General features: G+C 42.4%; 1 protein-coding gene across 3 annotated transcripts; it reads left to right on the forward strand.

The window, feature by feature from the left end:
- The first annotated feature begins 461 nt into the window (after positions 1–461).
- PICK1 (protein interacting with PRKCA 1) lies at positions 462–17,502 on the forward strand. Of its 3 annotated transcripts, none has more exons than XM_081958524.1 (13): positions 462–559; positions 3,129–3,219; positions 4,580–4,691; positions 5,802–5,930; positions 6,037–6,103; positions 6,223–6,312; positions 7,112–7,165; positions 8,744–8,806; positions 10,566–10,699; positions 12,574–12,666; positions 14,280–14,330; positions 15,828–15,972; positions 17,192–17,502. In XM_081958524.1, exons 2-13 carry the CDS (start codon positions 3,179–3,181, stop codon positions 17,443–17,445), a joined length of 1,233 nt encoding a protein of 410 aa, XP_081814650.1. In that variant the 5' UTR covers positions 462–559; positions 3,129–3,178; the 3' UTR covers positions 17,446–17,502. The 3 variants fall into 3 exon arrangements, with proteins under 3 accessions (XP_081814650.1, XP_081814648.1, XP_081814649.1); XM_081958522.1 differs by lacking the exon at positions 462–559 and adding an exon at positions 577–726; XM_081958523.1 differs by lacking the exon at positions 462–559 and adding an exon at positions 754–910.
- Positions 17,503–24,229: the final 6,727 nt, after the last annotated feature.

Consider the following 24,229-nt stretch of genomic DNA (forward strand, 5'->3'; position numbering starts at 1 on the left):
GGGGGTTGGACTAGAAGACCTCCAAGGTTCCTTCCAACTTTGTTATTCTGTCATTTATTCTGTTACTTATAGCTCGGGGTTGAAATGATGATGTTACCTAGTTTGGTTAATGAAACGTCTGCAAGAAAACAAGCAAGTTCAGAGAGCACCAAGGACCGTCCCTCCTTTGTGTTTAAGCCACTTGCCAATTTGTACCCCTGAAACAGATCCTATACAACGTTTGCTACAACCCAGGAGTCCCCAAACTCGGCAACTTTAAGACTTGTGGACTTCAACTCCCAGAATTCTCCAGCCATTCTGGGAGTTGAAGTCCACAACTCTTAAAGTTGCCAAGTTTGAAGACCTCTGACTACAACCCATCTTCTGCCGTTGTGCTGAAAACGTCACGCGCTCCACTTTCCACCTTGCTCACCTTTAACTAAGGAAAGCAGACTTCTTCCCTCGGTTGCCCCCGCCTTTGTGACGTCAAGACAGCATCTTACTACACTACGTACCGAGGCGGCTCATTTCTAAAACTAGATCGCACAGTCCAAGCTTAGTATCGCGAGACGTTAGTAAGGTGATTTCTCTCTCGCCGCCCCCCACCCCCAACCTTCCTTAACTCAAAGCCTCCTGGATCTATGCAAGTTGGGGGCGGAGTCGTGTGGACAGGTTTGGCAGTGACGTGGGAGACAGCCCCCCCCCTCCCACCCGGGTCCTGCTGCTATTACGGGAAGAGAAAAACGGGTATGTGGGCGCGGAGCTGGAGGCAGAGGCTTCCGGTTAGCCAGTGGTTGAATGGCTGCATTTCTCTTGGGGGAAGAGCGTTGTCCTTCCTCTGGGAAGGGGCGATGATTGGGGGAAAGAGGGGTTCCCTATTGGGTTCGGCAGTAAATCCCACCCCCACCCCCCGTTTGGCCACTGAAAACAGGTAATGTTTCTGGTCCACGGTCCTTTCTCTATGCAAGGTGACTCCTGTGCCTAAGATTGCCAATGGGGTGGGTGGGGGAATGTGCCTAGCTTGATTATTTGTATATTTCATTGTGCCTTGCTGGGTGGGAATGGGGTAGAAGAGTGGGGGGTGGGTGTAGAAAGATTGGGGAGGCAGCCTTTTATTACCTATCTGTACTTGCAAAAACCTATTCTATGAACATGTCAGCCCAAGTCAATTTTGCAGTTTGGTGGCTAAGTTCAACTTTTTCCGGTCCTCAAAACTAACAATTGTTTATTAGATGTATGTCTTTCATCCAGAAGCATATAGCTCTGCCTCTTCCATTTTTCCCCTCTGGAAAGCTTCTGGAAGTAGGTTAGAGCAACTGGCCTAAAGTTATCCATTGAGTAGAATAGAATAACAGAGTTGGAAGGGATCTTGGAGGTCTTCTAGCCCAACCCCCTGCCTAGGCAGGAAACCTTATACCATTTCAGACAAATGGTTATCCAACATCTTCTTAAAAACTTCCAGTGTTGGAGCATTCACAACTTCTGGAGGCAAGTTGTTCCACTGATCCATTGTTCTAACTGTCAGGAAATGTCTCCTTCTATTTGTGGCTGAGGATGAACCAGAATCTCTCCAGCTCTAATCCAGCATCTTAACCACTACATCACACTCTAACTCTTATACCACTATTGTTGTCGTCTTCTGAAAATAGGTGACTGTTTGCAGCCCCGGAAAGAAGCTTTAGCACCAGTTTGTATTTACATATCTAGTGGATAGTGAAAGCAATTAATATCAAACTTTTTAAAGGCCTTTCTTTTAAAAAAAAACTTATTAGACTTTCCAAGATACAGGTCACAATGATGTTTCCAAGACACGGCAAAATAGGAAGAGAAGAGAGAATAGTTGTCAAAAGACCAACAGTTAACCAATTTGAACTTGTGTAGCAGGTTTTGGTCATTACAAATCACATGGATTTTTGAGAATGCACATACCTAATACCTAATTGCTGCAGCTATTATGCATTTATCTTTTTAAAAGAGTTACTTGTTCGGTAGCTAGCACAAATAATGATAGCTAAAAGCTGATTTAAATTTTGAAGTAGTTTTCAGTTGAAAAGTCAAGAAGCAGGACTGGGAAATCAGGACTGCTTGAGATTGGGAAGTACTGTCAGCCAGACCAGACAGTACAGAGTTAGATAAACTAGTGAATCTGATTTAAAATAAAGTTGGTATTTTAAATCTGATGAAATATGATATATCTATGACCCCAATTAGGATCGGAATTTTGGCTGCTAAGCGATATGTTAAATGAGTCATCACATGATTGGACTCAATTTTATTACCATTTTTATCATGGTTAAGAAAAGCATGTAGTCTGACTTCCCCAATAGATGTTGCTTTGTTGAAAACTGCTGGAAAATCACAAATGGTGATCATGTGATAATTGGATCCTGCAACCACTCATGAATGTGAGATGGCTATAAAGCATCCAAATTGCAATCATGAGACCAAAAGGGTAGTTGACAGTTATAACTTTGAGGACAAATCACTTTTCTAGAGACTGTCATAACTTTGAACTATCTATCATTACATGGTCCTAAGTTGAGGACTACCTGTGTAGCAAACTTTATGGTGCATAAAGCACTTCTAGCAATTGTAAAGTGTCATGCCACAACTGCCTGACATGATCACATTTTGGGTGCTTGACCACAGTCTGGTCTTTAGAACTAGTTGCAGCTCCTGCAGTCACGTGACCATGGTTTGTAAGGTTTTTTTTTTTTTTTGCTGGTTTATGGCAAAAACATTCATTTGGGAAGAATGGGTTCATATTTGCCACTGTGGAATTTCCTTCATAACTTTATGATTTGCTTAATGATGCCAGATATCATCCAAGCAGAATCATTTACTTGAAGACTGGACTTGAGAAATAAAGCTTTAGTAGTATTGAGACACAGCATTTGTTATAATTTATACTCTTTTAGCTGTAAACATTTTAAAGTTAGGAACTAGGCCTTTTCATTATATTGTGATATGTTTCATATTTTATAAATAGCTTCATAGATTGTTTAATGATAATAACCTGAGGAGGGAGGCAGTTCTTCTTATTGTTCAGCTGATACAGTAGAAGTTAGAAACCCAAAGACAAAGATTTTGATAAGCATATGAAAAGATGAGATGAGTAATCTCCATTGATTATTTTTTTCCCCTTTTAGGTAGTCTGGAAAAATCAGATTCTTCACAAAGTGATCACTAATTTAGAACAATGTTTGCAGACTTGGAGTATGACATTGAGGAAGATAAGCTGTAAGTTTTTCCCTGTTTCTTGCTAGTAATGTTTGTCTTTGTATTTGATTTGGGGAGAAGTGGAATTAGAATTGTTTGGAAAGCGCACAACAATAATTCCTTAACCGAAAAAAAAGACGCAACAAGAATTCAGAAAAATAGCAAAACACACTCAGAGACTAGTAGATTTAGAGCCAAATCAAAATGTCTTAATTCTAGCACTTTATTCATTTACAGACCTTTTTCTCCAGTTTGGATTGGGAAAGAGTATTCCGTAGAAGTCAAGTCAAAATATTCAGTATTTCTTTGGTTAAATGACAAAAAAGAAACATGTAAACTTGGCAATTATGGATATAGTTTGCATTATTTTCTCCATTGTTTTTAGTGATTACTCTTTTTCAGCTTTTATTTGATTGAATTTATATTCTCCTGGCAGTCTTATTATATAGATTGTGAATTCAGAATCCAACAGATTTGGAGAGAACTGAGTGAGAAAATAATAAATTACAATAAGAATATCGATATATATACTGACAAAATTACAGGTTTGTGATAAATGTCTGAAAGTATCATATTTTAATGCCTGCAAGAAAAACAATCAGATTTTATTTTTAAAAAGACAGTAAGTTCTAGAAGTAAAACCAGTGCAATAATCTGTGCTGGAAAATAATGGAATGAACTTAATAAATTTGCATCTGGCTTTATGCTGCCATGAAACTAATTTAAAATCTAAGACGTGCTGGCTGAGGCTAAAAAATATCAGCAAGAGACCACAGTTTAATCATGCAAGACATTTTGGCTCTCCTATCCCCTTCCCTCCCTCAGGCTTGCCCCATTGATCCTCTCCTATCCCCTTCTTTCCCTCAGGCTGGCTCCATTGATCCTCTCCTATCCCCTTCTCTCCCTCCTTAGCATCAGTGTTTTTAAGGTCAGGAGGGGGAGTAGAATGTCTAAACTCCCAGCCCACAGGCTGGATGAGTCACGTGCTGCCCGTGTCCTTGCCCAAGTGGCAGTTGGAACAGAGTTCTTTTCAGATGGGGAGGGGGAGTAGAACATCTAACTCCTTAGCATCAAAGTGTGTTAATAATAATATAAGAAACATTAATGATCTGATGGTCATTTAGAAAAATCCTTTCTTAGCGAGCACCTAGAAGCCAAGAGGAACATACGGGCCAGATTTCAAGTTTGTATATATATAAAATTTAGAGACCACTTATCTCACTCTCAGATTGTATTTCATTGTTGCATTTGTCTTTTTAGTCTAAACCTTGATGTTTAGGAAATAAACATCTGACACAATCTCGATTCCAATTATTTATATCTCTGATGTGGTGAAAGCAGGGGCAGTTGGCAGGTATTTGTGTTTTTATCTCTATTTTAGGGGGATTCCTACAGTACCTGGAACAGTGACCTTGAAGAAAGACACTCAGAATCTGATTGGAATTAGTATAGGTGGAGGAGCCCAGTACTGCCCCTGCCTGTATATCGTCCAGGTTAGTGTTAGGGAAGAGGAATATATTCTGAGAAAGAAAATAATAATAATAAAAATTGCATGCAACGTCCTGGAAGCAGAATTTTGATTGTGGGGACATTTTCCGAAGATCCAGCCTTGTAGCCTGTAGCGATAGCAACAACAATAGTAAAAAAAAATGCAAAGAGTGGTGGATTACAGTGCATAAAGCTTATGGGATAATAAATAATTTATTTTTTTAATTGACTATCCATTTATTTGTCAATGAGATAAATTAAACAACAAAATTGATGTATTTTCTGGTCTGGTATAGCTAAATTCCTCTTTTTCATAAAAATAAGCATAGCCTGGATTAGAAAGATACTTCAATTTCATTGAATCTTATATGTGAACTCAACATTTAAAAGAAATCCAGTTGTGGATGTTAAACGAGGGTTTCAATTTCGTCATAGTTTTGAATGTATTCTAATTTCAAAAGACTATGAACCTCTTCACAAGTGGCAGTAAGATTTCTTTCTATGTCTAATGAAGTATGATATAGGAAGCTGCCCAAATGGTGAGTGAATGATGGGAAGTGGAGGGAAAAAACCCTAGTTTGAAATCTCTGAATTAAAAAACACTTCAGGTCATCTAGCAGCTTTTAGTATATAAGAATGGATATCAGATAAACCTTCACTAAAATGGCATATTTCAACCAAGTAATACTAGATTTTCAATGGCTTCAGCACCACGTGCTATAGATACAAGCAGCAAGTGTTTATGAAGGTCCTGTCGTGATATTTCTGAAAATTAAGGTATTTTTATAAGTAACAAATGTGGAAAGAAAAATAGCAATTATGCATGGAAACTATAGTTCTTTCTCTTTGGCTTCTTTGATCATAGCAATAGCACTTAGAGTTATATACCGCTTCACAATGCTTTAGAGCTTTCTCTAAGTGGTTTACAAAGTCAGCATATTGACCCCAACAATTTATGTCCCCATTTTACCAACCTCAGAAGGATGGAAGACTGAGTCAACCTTGAGCCAGTCAGGATCGAACTCCTGACAGTGGGCAGAGTTAGCCTGCAATTACTGCATTCTAACCACTGCGCTACCACGGCTCTGCCATCATCACTATGTATTTCTCCTCAGGTATTTGACAATACTCCTGCAGCTCTTGATGGAACGTTGGCAGCTGGTGATGAAATCACAGGCGTGAATGGGAAGTCAGTCAAAGGGAAAACCAAAGTAGAAGTAGCCAAAATGATACAGGTAGTGAAGGTGAGAAATTCCAAGGATTGCTGGAATGTAAATTTTGAGTTTTTGCTCATGCAAGTAGTAGTCCCTTTCTCTTACCAACCCATAATATTTGGTTTTGGTCTTCTAGGGAGAAGTGACAATTCATTACAACAAGCTCCAGGCTGATCCAAAGCAGGGGAAAACTTTAGACATTGGTAAAGAAAGACTTTGACTCTCTTTATTTATTTTTAGCCTGTTTTTGTGAAATGCAGGGATTATGCTACATTTTGGGAAATGGTGCTTATAGATTATATGTCTCTTTTCTGGAATGCAGTGCTAAAGAAAGTGAAGCACCGTCTGGTAGAGAACATGAGCTCAGGGACAGCAGATGCCCTAGGACTGAGCCGAGCTATCCTCTGCAATGGTAAGTACTATGCTGAAATTGCACGTTTTAATCAAGATAAACAAAGATATTGTTCCCATTTTATATTTGCTTGCCCAGCAGAGTCCTCTCCTATCTTATTCCCTTCTTTCCCTCAGTCTAACTTCTTAGCATCAGAGCGTTTTTCAGATGGGGAGAAGGAGTAGAATGTCTAAACTCTCAGCCCGCAGGCTGGATGAGTCACGTGCTTGCCATGCCTATGCCCAAGTGGCAGTTGGAACAGAGTTCTTTTCAGATGGGGAGGGGGAGTAGAGTGTCTTAACTCAGCATCAGAACGTGTTAATAATAATATAAGAAACACTAATGATCTGATGGTCATTTAGAAAAATCCTTTCTTAGCAAGCATCTAGAAGCCAAGAGGAACATATGTGCCAAATCTCAAGTTTGTAGGCTTTACGGTTCCTGAGATTTTGAGATGATGCATGTGGTTTTTTGCTTTTATATAGAGATTTATCAAATTTAGAGGCCACCTATCTCACTCTCAGATTGTATTTCATTGTTGCATTTGTCTTTTTAGTCTGAACCTCAATGTTTAGGAAATAAATATCTGACACAATCTCGATTCCAATTATTTATATCTCTGCTGTGGTGAAAGCAGGGACAGTTGGCAGATGTTTGTGTTTTTATCTCTGTTTTAGGGGATTCCTATAGTACCTGGAACAGTGACCTTGAAGAAAGACTCTATCATTCCCAAATGCAGGATGTAAAATAATAGATGTAACACTTTATGCTCCTAAAATAATTTACTGTTGTAATCCACTTCTTTTATTTATTGTTCTAGATGGCTTGGTAAAGCGATTAGAAGAGCTGGAGAGGACTGCAGAACTATATAAAGGTAATGACTTTTTTTTTCCCTTTGTAGTCTGGAAAAATGTTATCTTAAGCTCATATCAATGATGATTTCTTGGAAGATCAATTGATTTGAGTAAGTACATTGTACATACATGAGCAGCCTTTCAGCCCTTAATGACATACATGCAGTGGCAGGTTAGGCCTGCTTGCATCTGGAACATTTGACGAGCAGATGTGGCCTCTCACTTCTCTCATCTACAAAGCCGCCTTCTTCAACCCACTGCCTTTTTAAGATGAACTCCCTCTTATGCAAATACGCAGAATGAGATAATTTCCCCACTAGTGACTTACAGCATCTTCAAGAACATTCCAACCATTATTGTGCCAATAATGACAATCAGGACAGACTTTGTATCATTTCAACCATGGCTGATGATATTGTGAAGATGCCGTAAAGTCTCCCCCACTCCATTAAAACACAAGAATTGAAAAATAGTGAAACTCCCCTCGTATGTGTTGACATTGCACTGTCTCCGGCCTTCTGCTATCTTGCAAATTAGTGCAATAACAGTTTATGAATTTGAGAGTGAATGTTTCTCAGTAGAAGGAAAGGAGCAGTAGTAGAGAGAAGTAGAGAATATTTGGCAACTACAAGTACCCCTGTTTCCACGAAAATAAGACTGGGTCTTATATTAATTATTGCTCGAAAAGGGCTTATTTTCCAGTTAGTTGGGGGCTTAGGGCTTATTTTCCAGTTAGTTCTTATTTGGGGGGAAATACAGTACTAAATGTGTCTGTCTGGCTGACAATCTTAACTGGGGTTTATTTAGGGGGTAGGGCTTATATTACCAGCATCCTGAAAAAATCATGCTAGGGCTTATTTTCCAGTTGGCTCTTATTTTCGGGAAACAGAGTAGATCCCGAGATCAGGATCACAACTGAGTGGTGGAATTACCCATTTGTTTGCTTCTATCCTGTTTACCATATAAAAGCACCTTGAAGCATTGCTTGATATTTTGATAACATGGCTTATTATCAGTAAATTTTTCAGCATGGCTTATTTTTAGTCTTGTTGACAAGTTATTCGGTCTGTAGGTAGAGCTCCTTCCTTAGAGCCACAAGCAGATATCCTACATTAGATGGCCATGGAAAGAGTTGATGCTTTCGTGTGGTTTAGTAACTATAGGTCCATTGTGGTGAGCAAACTGTTCCCAGAAGCACAGAATATGACTAGTGAAGAGCAAAGAATGACTTTTGCACTTGGTGAATACAGCTTTCGCCACTCAGTTACTTCTGCAGGCAATCTCAGAATAAAAACATATCAGCGTTGACTTGTCCCCAACCATATTTTGATTTTGTTTCCTTTTACCAAACATCTGGTTTAGTGTTAAAATTTAGACCAGTGTTTCTCAATCTTGGCAACTTGAAGATGTCCGGACTTCAAATCCCAGAATTCCCCAGCCAGCGAATGCTGGCTGGGGAATTCTGGGAGTTGAAGTCCGGGCATCTTCAAGTTGCCAAGATTGAGAAACACTGATTTAGACTGAAAAGTAACAAAAGTTCCTAGATAAATGAGATTTTAATGAATGACTAGTATTTTTTTTCCTTCTATTTTGCCTAGGGATGACAGAGCATACGAAGAGTCTCCTCAGAGCCTTCTTTGAACTGTCTCAGACTCACAGAGGTAAATGGATAGAGAATTTGCCAATTATGGCCATAACCTCTTTAAAAATAGCATAGCAGCTTGTATTGAGATGCTAATGTATGCTCCACCTTCCCCCCCCCCCCCCCTTCTGTTCAGTTGTGTCCAATTTTGGAGACTGCCTGGATAAATCCCTGCAGTTTTATTGACAAGGTTTTTCAGAAGTGGTTTGCCATTGCCTTCTTCCTAGGGCTGAGATAAATTGACTGGCTTTAAGATCACCTAGATGGTTTTGTGCCTAAGGCGGGACTAGAACTCACAGACACCCAGTTTCTAATCCGATCCCGCCAACTTGACTGTGTCTAATTTTTAGCTCATTGTCATTAAAATAAATATGCAACTAGCATGCTACAAAATGAAAAGCTAAGTAAGCATGTTATATATTTCCAACATTCTTCTGGGCACTGCTAATGTCGGAGAGGTATTTATAAGAAAAAACTGATGGGGGTCTGCAGTGGTGTTTTGGAAGCGTACTTAATTGCCTAGAAGAAAAACGGAAACTAAAGAAACAGAGAACCTTGCGAAACACAATCTCAGGTTCATCACTGGCCATAACCATCATGGCACCAATTTTGTGAGAATGGCCGTACTATTCTTTCCAAATTCCAGATATGGTCACTGGTTTCCAAAATTTGGGCTAGACTATCTGGGTTGCATGCAGGGCTGGTACCAGGTCTGTGTGAGCCATCATCCAGAACAACCTATTGAAGAAATACCTTCTAGTTTACTGACTAGAATGAGATTTAAAATGGGACAGCATAAAGTTTGTTTGTTTGTTTGGATTTATATGCCGCCCTTCTCCCAAAGGACTCAGGGCGGCGTACAACATTAAAAAAACACACATCCCAAAAGTTAAAAAAAAATTAAATACATATCCAAAAAAACAAACCGAATTTAAAAGACAATACATTTAAAATAAATTAAAATTAACAGGCCAAGCCGGCTTGCTGGAAAAGCCAACTTTTTATGGTGCGTCGGAAGGATCGGAGGTCAGGGATTATGCAAAGCTCCGGGGGCAGCTCATTCCAGAGGGAAGGCGCTCCCACAGAAAAGGCTCTCCCCCTGGGGGTCACCAGCCGACACTGTCTGGCCGACAGCACCCTGAGGAGGCCAACTCTGTGGGATTGTACTGGACGGTGGGAGGCTACTGGTGGCAGTAGGTGGTCTCGCAGGTACCCTGGGCCTAAGCCATGGAGCGCTTTAAAGGTCATAATTAATACCTTGAATCGCACCCGGAAAACAACCGGCAACCAGTGCAGGCCGCCTAAAAGGGGTGTAACATGGGAGCACCTAGGTACCCCCATGACAACCTGCGCGGTCGCATTCTGGACCAGTTGAAGCCTCTGGGTGCTCTTCAAGGGCAGCCCCATGTAGAGAGCATTGCAGTAGTCCAGGCGAGAAAGGACGAGGGCATGAGTGACTGTTCACAGAGCATCCCGATCCAGGAAGGGGCGCAACTGACGTACCAGGCAAACCTGGTAAAAGGCCCCCCTGGTCACGGCCGTCAGGTGTTCTTCTAAACTAAGCCGCGTATTCAGGAGGACTCCCAGATTGCGAGCCTAAATCTAAATCTAGGCATGTTTGCATTCCGGTGCCCTCCTGAAACCATGTCAGGTTTCAAGTTTCATAATCCTCAGGGTATCAGTCATTCTGAAGTGGTGAAAAATTGAGTAATACCGAAAGTACACCTATGATTTTTGACTCCAGTTTCTATTGCATGTTTTTGCTGTATGATGACCAGCATTTGGTGATGTTTTTTCGGTTATTGGTGTACGGGAACCTCAGCCAGCGGCCAGTGAAGCGTTTGTAAAATTTGCTGATGCTCATCGCAGTATTGAGAAATTTGGAATCCATCTTTTAAAAACCATTAAACCAGTAAGAATGTGTGTTTTATCTTTATTATGCTCAAAACAATAATTCTTTATGTAAAAACTGTACACGCAGGCTTAAACACTAGATTTTTCATATGTCTGTGGAGATTCTCATTTTTTAAAATAAAAGCAATTATTAACTATAATTGATAATTTAAATATGTATTTGTTGTTTTATTGTAACGGTTGTATGCTCTCTAGAATCACTTCATGTGAGATGGATGGCCATATAAGTTTACTAAATAAAATAGATAAAATATCCTTTTACTATGATAATCTAGGTAGTTAACACAACTGTTTGAGAGTTGATATGTTTTATACCACTATGTCTGAGGTTCAGGTAGTACTTGACTTATGGCTGTAATTGAGACTAGAATTTCTGTCACTAAGCAATGCAATTGTTAAAGGAATAGTGTCTGATTTCTTGCTCTAGTCGTTAAGCGAATCCAGTTTCCTCCATTGACTTCACTTGTTGGAAGCCCCTTGGGAAAGTCGCAAATGGTTATCATGTGCTCTTGGGTCACAGCAGCATCAGAAATATGTGCCAGTTGCCAAGCTGTCAAATTTTGATTATGTGACCACAGAGACGCTGCAATAGTTTTAAGCATAAGAACTGTTGTAAGTTGTTTGCTTCAGCACCATGATAACATCAAGCATTTGTTAACCTAATGGTTTTAAGTTTGCGGTCTACCTGTCTAGAATTCCAGTGTAGCACTGTCAGTACCCAAAGATATAGATGGGAACCTTTTCCTTCTAAATCAGGGGCGTCAAACTTAATTTACAGTAGGTAGGGAGAGAGAGGGAGTAGGTAGGTAGGTAGGGAGGGAGGGAGGGAGGGAGAGGGAGAGAGGGAGAGAGAAATACAGTAGGTAGGTAGGGAAAAAGAGGGAGTAGGTAGGTAGGTAGAGGGAGAGAGAGAGAGAGAAATATACAGTAGGTAGGTAGGGAGAGAGTAGGTAGGTAGGTAGTTAGGGAGAGAGACAAATACAGTAGGTAGGGAGGGAGAGAGAGAGAGAGAAATACAGAAGGTAGATAGGGAGAGCGAGAGTAGGTAGGTAGGTAGATAGGGAGAGAGAAATACAGTAGGTAGGTAGGTAGATAGAGGGAGAGAGAGAGAGAGACAAATACAGTAGGTAGGGAGGGAGAGAGAGGGAGTAGGTAGGTAGGTAGGAAGATGTTTCCAGGTATATTTATCCATGTGCTGGAGAAGGAACTAGCTGACAACCTGCAGCACCTAAGACTTGTTTCTGCTGGCACAGCACTTGATCAATGTAATTCTCATCAATCACTTTAACTAAAGAGCTTTCCGAAAGGAAAAAAAAAGTTTTTGCACTCTGCAAACCTTCCCAAAACGGCCCGTTTTTCGCAAAAATGGGCCCATTTTTTGTCAAAAAAATTGCATGCATAGCCTTATGGAGGCTTATAGAATGCTGCTCAGGGCTGGGGGGGGGGCAAAAAACAGCCCATTTTATACTCATTTCTGCCCTCCCCAGCCCCCAGGAGCTCTCTGAAAGCCTTCATAAGGCTATGCACGGCCATTTTGGTGAAGGGGCGGGGTTTCGGGAGGCAAAAAATGCTGTATTCGATGTATAAGACACACCCAGATTTTCAGCCTCTTTTGAGGAAAAAAGGTGCGTCTTATACTCCGAAAAATACGGTAGTTCAAATTGGCTCAGGAATAAGATTGTCATCTAGTCCATATAATGACAAAGTTGATCTATTACTATGTGTCAAATGGCTTAACTACTCTGATACTTGATGGAAATATCCCCAAATTACTTACTAGCTAATTTTGGGTGGTGAGCCTTCTCACATACGAAAGCTTGTCTGTCTTATTTTGCTTTATCTTCAGTTTTCACTCCCAGTATTTCCTTACAGATGTTGACTGACTTGAACACCTATCTGAACAAAGCAATTCCTGACACCAGATTAACTATCAAGAAGTATTTGGATGTCAAGTTTGAGTATTTGGTGAGCTGTTTTTTGTTTTTGTTTTTTTAATTATTCCTTTAGAAAAAAAAACAAGGGGCTTAAAATGCATATTCTTTGAAAGAGAATTTCAATCTTTGTTATGCTTTGAATGTAAACTGATCAAACTTTTCTGCTTCTTAAATTTTTTATGTTGTGCATATAATACCGTGTTTCCCCAAAAATACAACCTGTCCTGAAACTAAACCCTTGCGACATTTTTCGCGTGCGCAAAAATATAAGCCCACCCTCGAAAATAAGCCCTCTGGACAATCCCCCCCCCTCCGACCAGGCAGAGCACCGCTCGCCGACCTAGCGGTATCCCGAAGGCACCAAGCCACGGGAATGAGGTGGGGGCAAAGGCGCTTGCGTTGCTTGGTGCTTTCGGGGTACCGCTAGGTCAGTCAGCGGCGCTGTGCCCAGCTGAAGAGGGGGGGGTTGCTGGGCAGCTGCTCTCTTGCGAGCGGGCTCCCGAAGAGCCGGGCACAGCCTCAGGGTCGAATGGCTGTGTTGCGCTGTCGCAGCAGCAACGCAGCAGCCATGAGGTGACCAAGCTTATGAGCAGCCGCCCGGCAACCCCCCTTTCCAGCCGGGTACAGCGCCGCTGACCGACCTAGCAGGACCTGGAAGGCACCAAGCAACGCGCGCGCCTGTTCGCCGCCTTCCGCCTCCCGTGGCTCGGTGCCTTCGGAATGCCCCTAGGTGAGTGAATGGGGCTCTGCATGGCTGGAGAGGGGAGTTGCGCAGTGGCTTTTCCTCTCCCCGCTCGCGCGCAGGGCATCTGCGCTGCTGGTGCCGTCCGCCGCTTGGTTTTTTTTTTCAAAGCACGGAGGATGGATGCCGCTCTGGAAGTACGCTCTATGGTTGTGGGCTGCAGATTGTGGGCTGCAGATTTTTTTTTCAAAGCACGGAGGATGGATGCCGCTCTGGAAGTACGCTCTATGGTTGTGGGCTGCAGATTGTACAACCATAGAGCGTACTCCCAGAGCGGCATCCATCCTCCGTGCTTTGAAAAAAAAAACCAAGCGGTGGACGGCGCCAGCAGCGCAGATGCCCTTCGCGCGAGCGGGGAGCGGAAAAGCCGCTGCGCAACTCCCCTCTCCAGCCATGCAGAGCCCCATTCACTCACCTAGGGGCATTCCGAAGGCACCGAGCCACAGGAGGCGGAGGGTGGCGAACAGGCGCTCGCGTTGCTTGGTGCCTTCCAGGTACTGCTAGGTCGGTCAGCGGCACTGTACCCGGCTGGAAAGGGGGGTTGCCGGGCGGCTGCTCATAAGCTTGGTCACCTCATGGCTGCTGCGTTGCTGCTGCGACAGCGCAACACAGCCATTCGACCCTGAGGCTGTGCCCGGCTCTTCGGGAACCCAGTCACAAGGGAGCAGCCGCCCAGTAACCCAAAAATTATAAGCCCTCCCCTTTAATAAGCCCAAGGCCATATTTCGTGGGTCAAAAAAATATAAGACCCTGTCGTATTTTCGGGGAAACACGGTATATCTAATAATTCAGGATAATGCTGCATTTAATGGAATGGATTGTGGACATTTTATTTTTTTCCTTTGTTATAACTGGCTGGTTATTCTGTAACTTGTAACATTGCACTTTTTGTTCCCTTTCAGTCGTATTGTCTAAAGGTGAAAGAGATGGATGATGAAGAATACAGCTGCATTGTAAGTACAGAGGTTCTCATTTCTGCTGAGATTCCAGATTTGTTCGTAGGCATACTCAGTTACTTGCTTGATTTCAAAGATTTAAATTTAGGGAAGTTTATTGTGTACATTCCGTGTTAATATCAAATAAACCTCCTAGATGCCTCAGTTTTCCCTAACTCTTAAGATGCTTAAGAATTAAGTTTATACCTTACTAGCTGATAACCCTTCTAATTTTCCCCCTTACCAGAGGGAGTCCCCTTGTGAAGTTCTGTGAAGTTGTTACCATGGCGACTCCACTGCACTGTACAGTAGTATCCATTTTACAGCAGTACAGTAGAAGCCATTTTACGGCAGTACAGTAGAAGCCATTTTACGGCAGTACAGTAGAAGCCATTTTACTGCAGTACAGTAGAAGCCATTTTACGGCAGTACAGTAGAAGCCATTTTAAGGCACAATTGGCTGTATCTTAACAGAACATATACCCCTAGAGGTGTTAGGGGTGTCTTCCCCTACAGTATTTCTTTCCAGAAAGTAAGTCATCTGTGTACCAAGTTTGGTTGAAATTGCTCGAGGCATTCCAGAGTTATGCTGGAACACACACACACACACACCACAGCACAGCACAGCACAGCACAACACCTTCCAGAAACGATGGACCAGATTGGAATTTTGAGTGCACTATCATAGATTGTTTAAGTATTAATGAGTTCCACTGAAGAGAGGCCAAACTTTTGATTGCCACTGCAGAGAAGATGGATAGATAATATCCCAGTGGACTCAATACAGAGAAGTGTTTTGTGGCTTTTGTTTCTCATAATGACAACTATGATCTCCAGCACATCATCCTTTCTCAGCCTTAGATGGAAAGGCCAAATCATCTGATAAGCATCTGGCAGGCCATTATTTTTATTTGAGCAAAAGAAAAGCTTTCTAAAGTTGAAATCTTGAGGACCAGATTCATAGCAGATTCTTCTTCTTTTTTTTTTTTACTGAAAAGGCATATGGTAAGAAACTTTATAGCTAATGCAAATTACATAAAATTATTAGGTAATAATTAGCTATAAATTTGTAGCTAATGCAAATTACAGAGGTTAAAGTTTCAGGTTTAAAGATTAAGATTAAAGTGTCAAGCAAATGGCTCCAGGGAGTGTTGAACATATTCTGTCAATATTAATTTGCATTAAAGTTGCTGTTAACGGATAGATTCACCATTAATTTGGACTGGAAAAACTGACAACCTTTCTGATTTGTCCCTTGATCTCACTTACCATGTGATGACCTTGTGATGAGTTTCTGTTTCCTTAAATGTTGCTTTTCTTGCCCTCAGGGTTCTAGGCGTCTGCTCTTTTAGCAAAAGATGTTTTAATGTCTGACTTTTGGCCAAATAAAGATGTAGCACCATCATGTGAGGAGCTCACAGTTTGCTAGGATGCATGAAAGAAGCTTTAATACATACATGAGATGTTGCTCAATCTAACCCATCGGTTGTTATAGTAACACAGTATTTTTGGTAGGCCATGGGAGAACCTCTCTACCGGGTTGGAACTGGGAACTATGAATATCGCTTAATCCTGCGCTGCCGCCAGGAGGCACGCTCACGTTTTGCCAAAATGAGGAAGGATGTGCTAGAAAAGATGGAGCTGCTAGACCAGAAACATGGTAAGTGTGGTTGCTTTTTGTTTAGATCCAACTCGCCTCCCAGAATGTTGAGGGACCTAGATCTTCAGATGAAAACTATCAAGCTCCTTAGAAATAAGAATATTTCTAAGATTATATATATATATATATATATATATATATATATATGTATGTATGTATGTATGTATGTATGTATGTATGTATGTATATGCATATGCATATGCATATGCATATGCATATGTATATGTATATGTATTTGTGTTACAACCCCTGGTATGTAACACCAGGGGTTGTAACACAAATACATACCTATTTCCCTGGCTCAGCTGATAAGGAGGAGAGCCGGTGGCTTAGTGGCTAAGACTCCTGCCTAATATGTAATACAGCCCAGGTTCAAATCCCAGTAAGGGTATGGCTAGCTGATGAGAGCTAAATAGCTTGAAATAGATCTATACTAGTCTCCCTTTATTTATTTATCAGCACAAATACAACACACACACACACACACACACACACCACATATATATATATATATATATATATATATATATATATATATATATATATATATATATATATATATATATATATATATATATATATATATATATATATATATATATATATATATATATATATATATATATATATATTTGTGTTGTATTTGTACTGATAAATAAATAAAGGGAGACTAGTATAGATCTAGGCATACCAGGGGTTGTAACACAAATACATTATATATATATATGAAAGAGCCCTGAAAGAGCCAAAATATCATCTTAGCCATTTATAAAGTGCTTGATGATTGTCATGCATAGGAAGACAACCACATCCTAGGCCTGGAGTGTCAAACTCAAGGCCTAGGGGCCAGAATTGACCTGTGGGGTGCTTAGATCTGGCTCCCGGGGCCGTCCCAGAAACAGCAAAGGACAGCCCACAATGCCTCTGCCAGGCAGCCCTCCCAAGCTCCGTTTACACTGGCAGAGGGTTGCAGGAGACTATCATGGCCAAAAACGGAGCGCGGGAGCCTGTTTTCACTGGCAGAGCACTTGGGCCACCACAGGCACCCCCGACATGATTGATGTCAAGCTGGCCACTCCCACCCGGGCTTCCCAAAGTCAAACACAACCCTGATGCAGCCCTCAATGAAGTCGAGTTTGACATTCCTGATCTGGGCTATAAGCTTAGGGGTAAGGTGTATTTTTGTTCCTTTTTGTGCAACGATTTCTCTCCTTTGCAGTGCAAGATATTGTATTCCAACTCCAGCGTTTTGTGTCCACGCTTTCCAAGTACTATGATGATTGTTATGCTGTGCTAAGAGAAGCAGATGTTTTCCCAATTGAGGTGGACCTAGCACGTACCACGTTGAGTTACGGCCAAAAGGATGTCTTCACGGATGGAGCAGAAGATGAGGAAGAAGAGGAAGGCTGTGGAAGTAGAGAATGCAATAAAAAAGAGGAAGAAAATGGAGAGAAACTCATTGATGATGCCTGAATTTCTAAATCCTGTCATAAATCCCGTCAAGAGACTGATAAATTTTATTTCTCTAGACAGCTTGTCCACAGTGACTCTTCTGTTTGTACAAGACCAACTAGGGAATCAAGATTCTGTGTTGAATGGGAGCATTTGGGTAATGATGTATGCAAAATCTTGGGGGGGGGGGGGGGGGGAATCTCTCTTTTTCCGTTTGTGCTTTTCTCAAAATCTCACGGACCTCCTCCGGATCTGGTTGGACTGAAATTACCTTTAAGCAGCCTTCAACCATCTCCCCAATATGGCTTCCTGTGTAGATGGACTATGATTAAATATACAGCTCTTTCTTTTCCTCTCAGTCTCTCTCTATTTCTATTTCTTTTTCTTTCAGTAGCTGAGTATCTCATGTAAAAATGGTGAACACCTTTGGTTTCCTAGGGTTTTCTTTTTCCATCACTTTTCTGTCATTTTTAATATATTACTGCCATTGGGGAAATTTAGTGTTAAAATGTTGACTTCTCTGCATTGCCAAGGCCCTTAAAATGGAGACGTAAAGATTGTTGAGATTAACAGTAAATCCACCATTTTAAGACTTAAGTTCTTAATTCATACAATTCACCATCTACAAATTTTTCCCCTTTTGAATGTTGCCTTTCTGGAGAGAGAGACTTATGTTTGTCCCCCTAGCATTCCTTTCCTACTCATTAATCATCAATTTGGCAGCCTTAGAAATGAGAATGATAAACTGTCAAAGGAAATGGGGAGAATTACTAATATTACTTTCTCTTATATTTTCTTGAATAAGTGCAATATTCAGACGTGATCTAAAAACAAAATTACAAAAATAGGCCAGAAATAAAATCAAAAAGAAGAAAATTGTCTGCAATAATATTTATACCAATGGGGACAACCTATCAGAAATCATTGATAGAACATATTACATGATGGCTAATAATGTGAAAGTTTGGCAACGCCACTAATATGCTGTGAAGAAGTCTCCCCATCCTACATCACAATTTTCATAGGCTGCCACCCTCCAATTGTAAGTCCCATCATCACAAAGTAGCAAAGTTAAGGAACGCTGCTCAAAGTTTTGTTGAGTTTTCAAATAAAATAGTTTAATTATAAAGTATTGCCTTTGAGAAGAAAGGGCCTTTTGTTCCTCCATAAATTGGTGTAGTTGGTGCCAGTTGGCAAGAAGAAAAACTGTATTGAGTATTATGACGAACATGTTTCCCTGTGGTTTTGGGTTTTGCTTCCTGTTCTCCCTCCATCCCTCTCCCCCCACTCACTCTCTCTCACACACACACCAAAAGAAAGCCAAGATAGGGTCAAAATGATCTCTGGGATTTTACATGTCAAACAGAGTGACTAACAAAGAGAAATCTTTGGGGTGACATGATAGCTGTCTTCCAATACTTGACAGGTTGTCACATGGAAGAGGGTATCTATCTATTCTCCAAATCACCTGAGGGTTGGACAAGAAACAATAGCTTGTCAGAATGAGATCCAACCTGAGAAATTTCCTGACAGAACAATTAAGCAATGGAACAGCTTACCTCTTGAATTTGTGAGGGCTCCATCGCTGGAGGTTTTCAAGAAAAGATTGGACAGCCATTTGTCCAGATTGGAATAAGGACTCCTGCTTTGACAAAGAGGTTGGATTAAGATACCTCCAAGGTCCTAGCTAGCCCCACGATTCAATTTGACTCGATTCCACTTGATTCTTATTCTCTAATAAGAATATGAAGTTTCTGGTCTTTTTCCTTCCAACTTAAGCTTTAGGTTTGTGTCTCCTTAATCCTTCGGGTTACACCGTAGTAGAAAAAAATTGAATAATGGAAGAATCAAATTCCTTCCAGATTGCAGGAGTCATTTGGTTCCAAAAGGGAAAGGTTTCCAAAATGTCCCTAAAAACCAAACCCAGAAAACAGACAAGCACAGGTGGACTTTCTTATATCATTTTGATCAGCAACTCCTCTCAAATGTGCTAGAAATGAGAAAATAAGTTGTATTGATAGGCACCTGTCAGGTGTGAACAACCAGACGCACACTAAGAGTTTAAGTAAGCTACTTTATTGTTCTATGTCAGGGGTGTCCAAACTTGGGAACTTTAAGACTTGTGGACTTCAACTCCCAGAATTCCCCAGCCAGCTGGCTGGGGAATTCTGGGAGTTTTTTATTTTTTTTATTTCTTAGATTTTTAGACCGCCCCTCTCCCAGAAAGGGACTCGGGGCGGTGTACAGTCAATACTAATAAAATCGGTCATAATAATAAAATACATTTAAGATACATTTGGAGGGGGAGATAGGCTGTACTAAGAAATAAATATATTCTAATCCTAAAAACATCACAATTAAAACCCCAAACCCAATTAAAATAAAATAAATCCCCGGGAGGTAAAACTAAGAAAGTGCCAGGCCAGCTGATTGAAATAGGTGAGTCTTTAACTTTTGCCGGAAGGAACGGAGGTCGGTGGTAGTTCGAATGTCTGGGGGGAGGTCATTCCAGAGGGTTGGGCCCATCACAGAGAAGGATCTACTCCTAGGCGTCGCCCGCTGGCATTGCCTAGCAGACGGCACCAGGAGGAGCCCCTCCCTGTGTGAGCGGATAGGTCGCAGGGACGTGTGTGGTAGGATGCGATCCTGCAGATAACTAGGTCCTATGCCATGGAGCGCTTTAAAGATGGTGATCAATACCTTGAAACGCACCCGAAAGGCCACAGGTAGCCAGTGCAGCTCGCGCAGGAGAGGTGGGAGTAACGTGTACTTCCCATAATAACCCGCGCGGCTGCGTTCTGAACTAGCTGCAGTCTCCGGATGCGTCCCAAGGGAAGCCCCATGTAGAGGGCATTGCAGTAGTCCAGGCGAGACGTCACCAGCGCATGAGTGACCGTGCGCAGGGCACTCCGGTCCAGTAGGGGGCGCAATTGGCGCACCAGGCGGACCTGGTGGAACGCCCCCCTTGCCACGGCTGCCACATGGTCCTCCATTGACAGCCGGGCATCAAGGAGGACGCCCAAGTTGCGCGCCCGCTCCACAGGGGACAGTTGTTCGCCCCCTATGGCCAGTGATGGAGTCAGCTGGCTGAACCGAGGTGCCGGTACCCACAGCCACTCGGTCTTGGAGGGGTTGAGTTTGAGTCTGTTGTCCCCCATCCAGACCCCGACGGCTTCCAAACACCGGGACATCACTTCGACGGCCTCGTTGGGGTGGTTTGGGGTTGAAATGTACAGCTGAGTATCATCAGTGTAAAGATGGTACTCAACCCCAAAACCACGGATGATCTCACCCAGCGGCTTCACATATGCGTTGAACAGGAGAGGCGAGAGGACCGACCCCTGTGGCACCCCACAAGTGAGTGGCCTCAGGGACGACCTCTGCCCCCCTATCAACACACATTGCTTCCGGTCGGAGAGGTAGGAGCCGAACCACCCCAAAACGGTGCCTCCGACTCCCATCCCCTCCAACCGGCGCAATAGGATACCATGGTCGATGGTATCAAAAGCCGCCGAGAGGTCTAATAGGACCAGGATAGAGGAACAACCCCTATCTCTGGCCCTCCAGAGATCATCGACCAACGCGACCAAGGCTGTCTCAGTGCTGTGCCCGGGTCGGAAGCCGGACTGGCGTGGGTCTAGATAGTCGGATTCGTCTAGGTGTCGTGGAAATTGCTGCGCCACCACATTCTCAACAACCTTCGCCAAAAAGGGGAGGTTGGAGACTGGACGATAATTAGCTAGCTCCATTGGGTCGAGCGAAGGTCTCTTGAGCAAGGGTCTCACCACCGCCTCTTTCAAGGCGGTTGGTAAGTATCCCTCACCCAATGAGGCGTTCACCAGGCCCAGGAGCCAGCCTCGTGTCACCTCCCAGGCTGCCAGTACCAGCCAGGAGGGGCACGGGTCCATTAAACATGTGGTGGGTCGCAGCCGTCTACGCAACCTGTCCAAATCCTCGGGGGCAACAGAGTCAAACCCCTCCCAGAATGGTCTCTCAAGACTCGCTGTTGGCGGCTCGTCTGGTCCACTGACGGAGGTCCACCCACTCCGGATCTGATCGATTTTGTCCTGAAGATATTCCCCAAACTCCTCTGCTCTACCCTGTAAGGGTGTCTCCCGTGCCCCCTGCGATAAAAGGGAGCGGGTCACCCTAAACAGGGCGGCAGGGCGGTTATCCGCGGACGCAATAAGAGCAGCACAATGTCTACGTTTGGCCGCTCTTATTGCCACAAGGTAAGTCCGCAAATAGGCTCTTACCTGTGTTCGGTCAGATTCGGAGCGTGAGGACCTCCACCTGCTCTCTAGACGTCTCCTGTGGCGCTTCATTACCCTAAGCTCCTCAGTAAACCAAGGAGCCCGGGTGGGTCGATGCCGCAGGAGAGGTCGCAAAGGCGCAACCCGGTCCAAGGCCCCAGTCGTCGCCCTATTCCAGGCAGTCACTAGGTCCTCAGAGCGGGAGCGGGACAAGGCTACAGGTATTGGCCCAAGCTCCGTCTGGAATCTATCAGATTCCATCAGGTGCCTGGGGCGGTACCAGTTTATAGAGTCTGGTTCCGCCTCCTCGCGGTGGGGGATAGCGCCAGGGAAGTCCAGCCGGAGGGATGAGTGGTCTGACCATGACAGGGGCATGATGACTAAATCCCCTATTCCCAGATCACTCGTCCACTGTTCAGATACAAAAATGAGATCCAGTGTGTGGCCCCCTTCGTGAGTTGAAGTCCACAAGTCTTAAAGTTCCCAAGTTTGGACACCCCTGTTCTATGTCTATTCCAGAGGAATGCTCAGCTGGTAGCTTTCACCTGGGAAAGACTAGATAAGACTCAAAGTCATTCAGGAGGGGGGTCAGAACTTACTCTCTTGTGTTTACATAATGATTCCAGACTAATTTATTGTTTGACCCCCTCTCCAGACTGGGACAATTGCTCTCTATCAGTACCCCATGGAATATTTCAATGTTGGATAAGGCTATAGGTAGCTATGGTGTCATATACTATAAGCTATTATAGGAACTTTCCCAATTGAATTTCTCTCCTGGATCCACATCAAATGTGGCACATGTGAATTCACTACAATACCTATACCTGCAAATAAGGCTGTCTGCTTTGTGTGCAAAATTATTGCAGGAAAAACCGGCCATCAGAGCAGATAGGTTTCTGTGCCTGTTGTCTTGTTGGAAAGGGAAAGTTACTCTCTGGAGTTCTGTACTCATCTCACATGTACAGCCTAAAGTACTCCTAATCTGTTGGACTACAGCTCTATCCTATTCCAACCACATTGGCATTATGATAAGAGACAGCACATTTTGAAGAGTAACATTGACGGTTCAGAATATATGGAAATACAGTTCAGTTTAGATTAAATGTTACGGATAGTCATAAAGTCATGTGGAAACTTCTTGAACTTGTAACTTTCTGCCTGAGTAGAACAATGTTACTGGTTTAAACTATTCCGTGCTCTGTCATCTTACCTCTTCCTTTCCTTTTTGCCTGATTTTTCCTTTAACCCACCACCAGCCTTATTTGAACTGAAATCCTACATTGATTCTGCTGTCCTATGGGAAGAATTGAGCTACAGATCACAAAAACTCATGCATACTTTTAATGAAATTTGTAAATTGGAAAATATGCTATCAGGCTATCCCTGATTATTTTGGGGGAAGCCAAACGAGCTGATCTACAACATCTGCAATCATTAAAAGCATCTATAAATCCAAACTTAAAAAATTGAACCTCTGTTGCCTTCCAAATTCACATCTAGAAAGCCCTAGAAATCTCAACCTAGTCAAATCTATGACCCCTAGTCTAAGGCAGCTGAGACTGTTTCTCTGTGTGTGTGCGTGCCTTTGTGTGTATCTATAAATGCATACAATAACATACACAATATATGAACAACACATGGATCAGAGGTTTATTTTTTAAAAAATATTCCTTCTAGTTATGTATAGACTTTAAACGATTCCAAGACTATTTTTTTCAGCAGAATGCAAGAAAACATACAAAACTGGGTCTGTTAATAAGATAAGTATTTATGGCATGTTTTTAGTTTTAGTCATATACTGGTCACATATGCTTACAGTTTTACAACTCTGAAAATATATTAGGCATACAAGCCGTATGATCTCTGTTGCGAGCAATAAATACGAGTATTTACTTTGGCTTTAAATTTCTGGGCCCACAAGTCCTGCATCATATTGTCAATGAGGATCTAGATAGCAATAGCACTTAGACTTATATGCTGCTTCACAGTGCTTTTACAGCCCTCTCTAAGCGGTTTACAGAGTCAGCATATTACCCCCAACAATCTGGATCCTCGTTTTACCCAGCTCGGAAATTAACCTTGACCCTGGTGAGATTCGAACTGCCAAATTGCAGAAGTAGCCTGCAGTACTGCATTCTAACCACTGCACCACCGTGGCTCTATGATTTCTTAGTTTCTAGTAGCAAATTGTTCCCACAAAGGACAGTCATTTGCAGTTTATGGCTTGAGTCTTAGCATAAATTATCTGGTATACCATTTGCCATAGGCATACAAAAATTCTAATTTCCATAGCACCATCATGCTAGTTCCTATTTAAGGCAAAGCTAAAATTGTTTCTAATTTCCTGTCGTATTTATCGAACAGGCTTATTCCGAAATTTACAGAATCTGGCCAACACATCTGTCATCTAATACTAATTTAGAATGGATAAGAGCTTCTGGTTTTGACCAACTATCGTCTTACTATCAGTAACAAGAATATGATATTTGGCCACACTTTTAAAATGCCTGCTTGCCAGTTTGTAACGTTATTCCTTCTTTAATCCCAGC

The sequence above is a fragment of the Natrix helvetica genome (assembly GCF_964273705.1).
Source record: "Natrix helvetica genome assembly, chromosome: 6".
NCBI classification, from domain to species: domain Eukaryota; kingdom Metazoa; phylum Chordata; class Lepidosauria; order Squamata; family Natricidae; genus Natrix; species Natrix helvetica.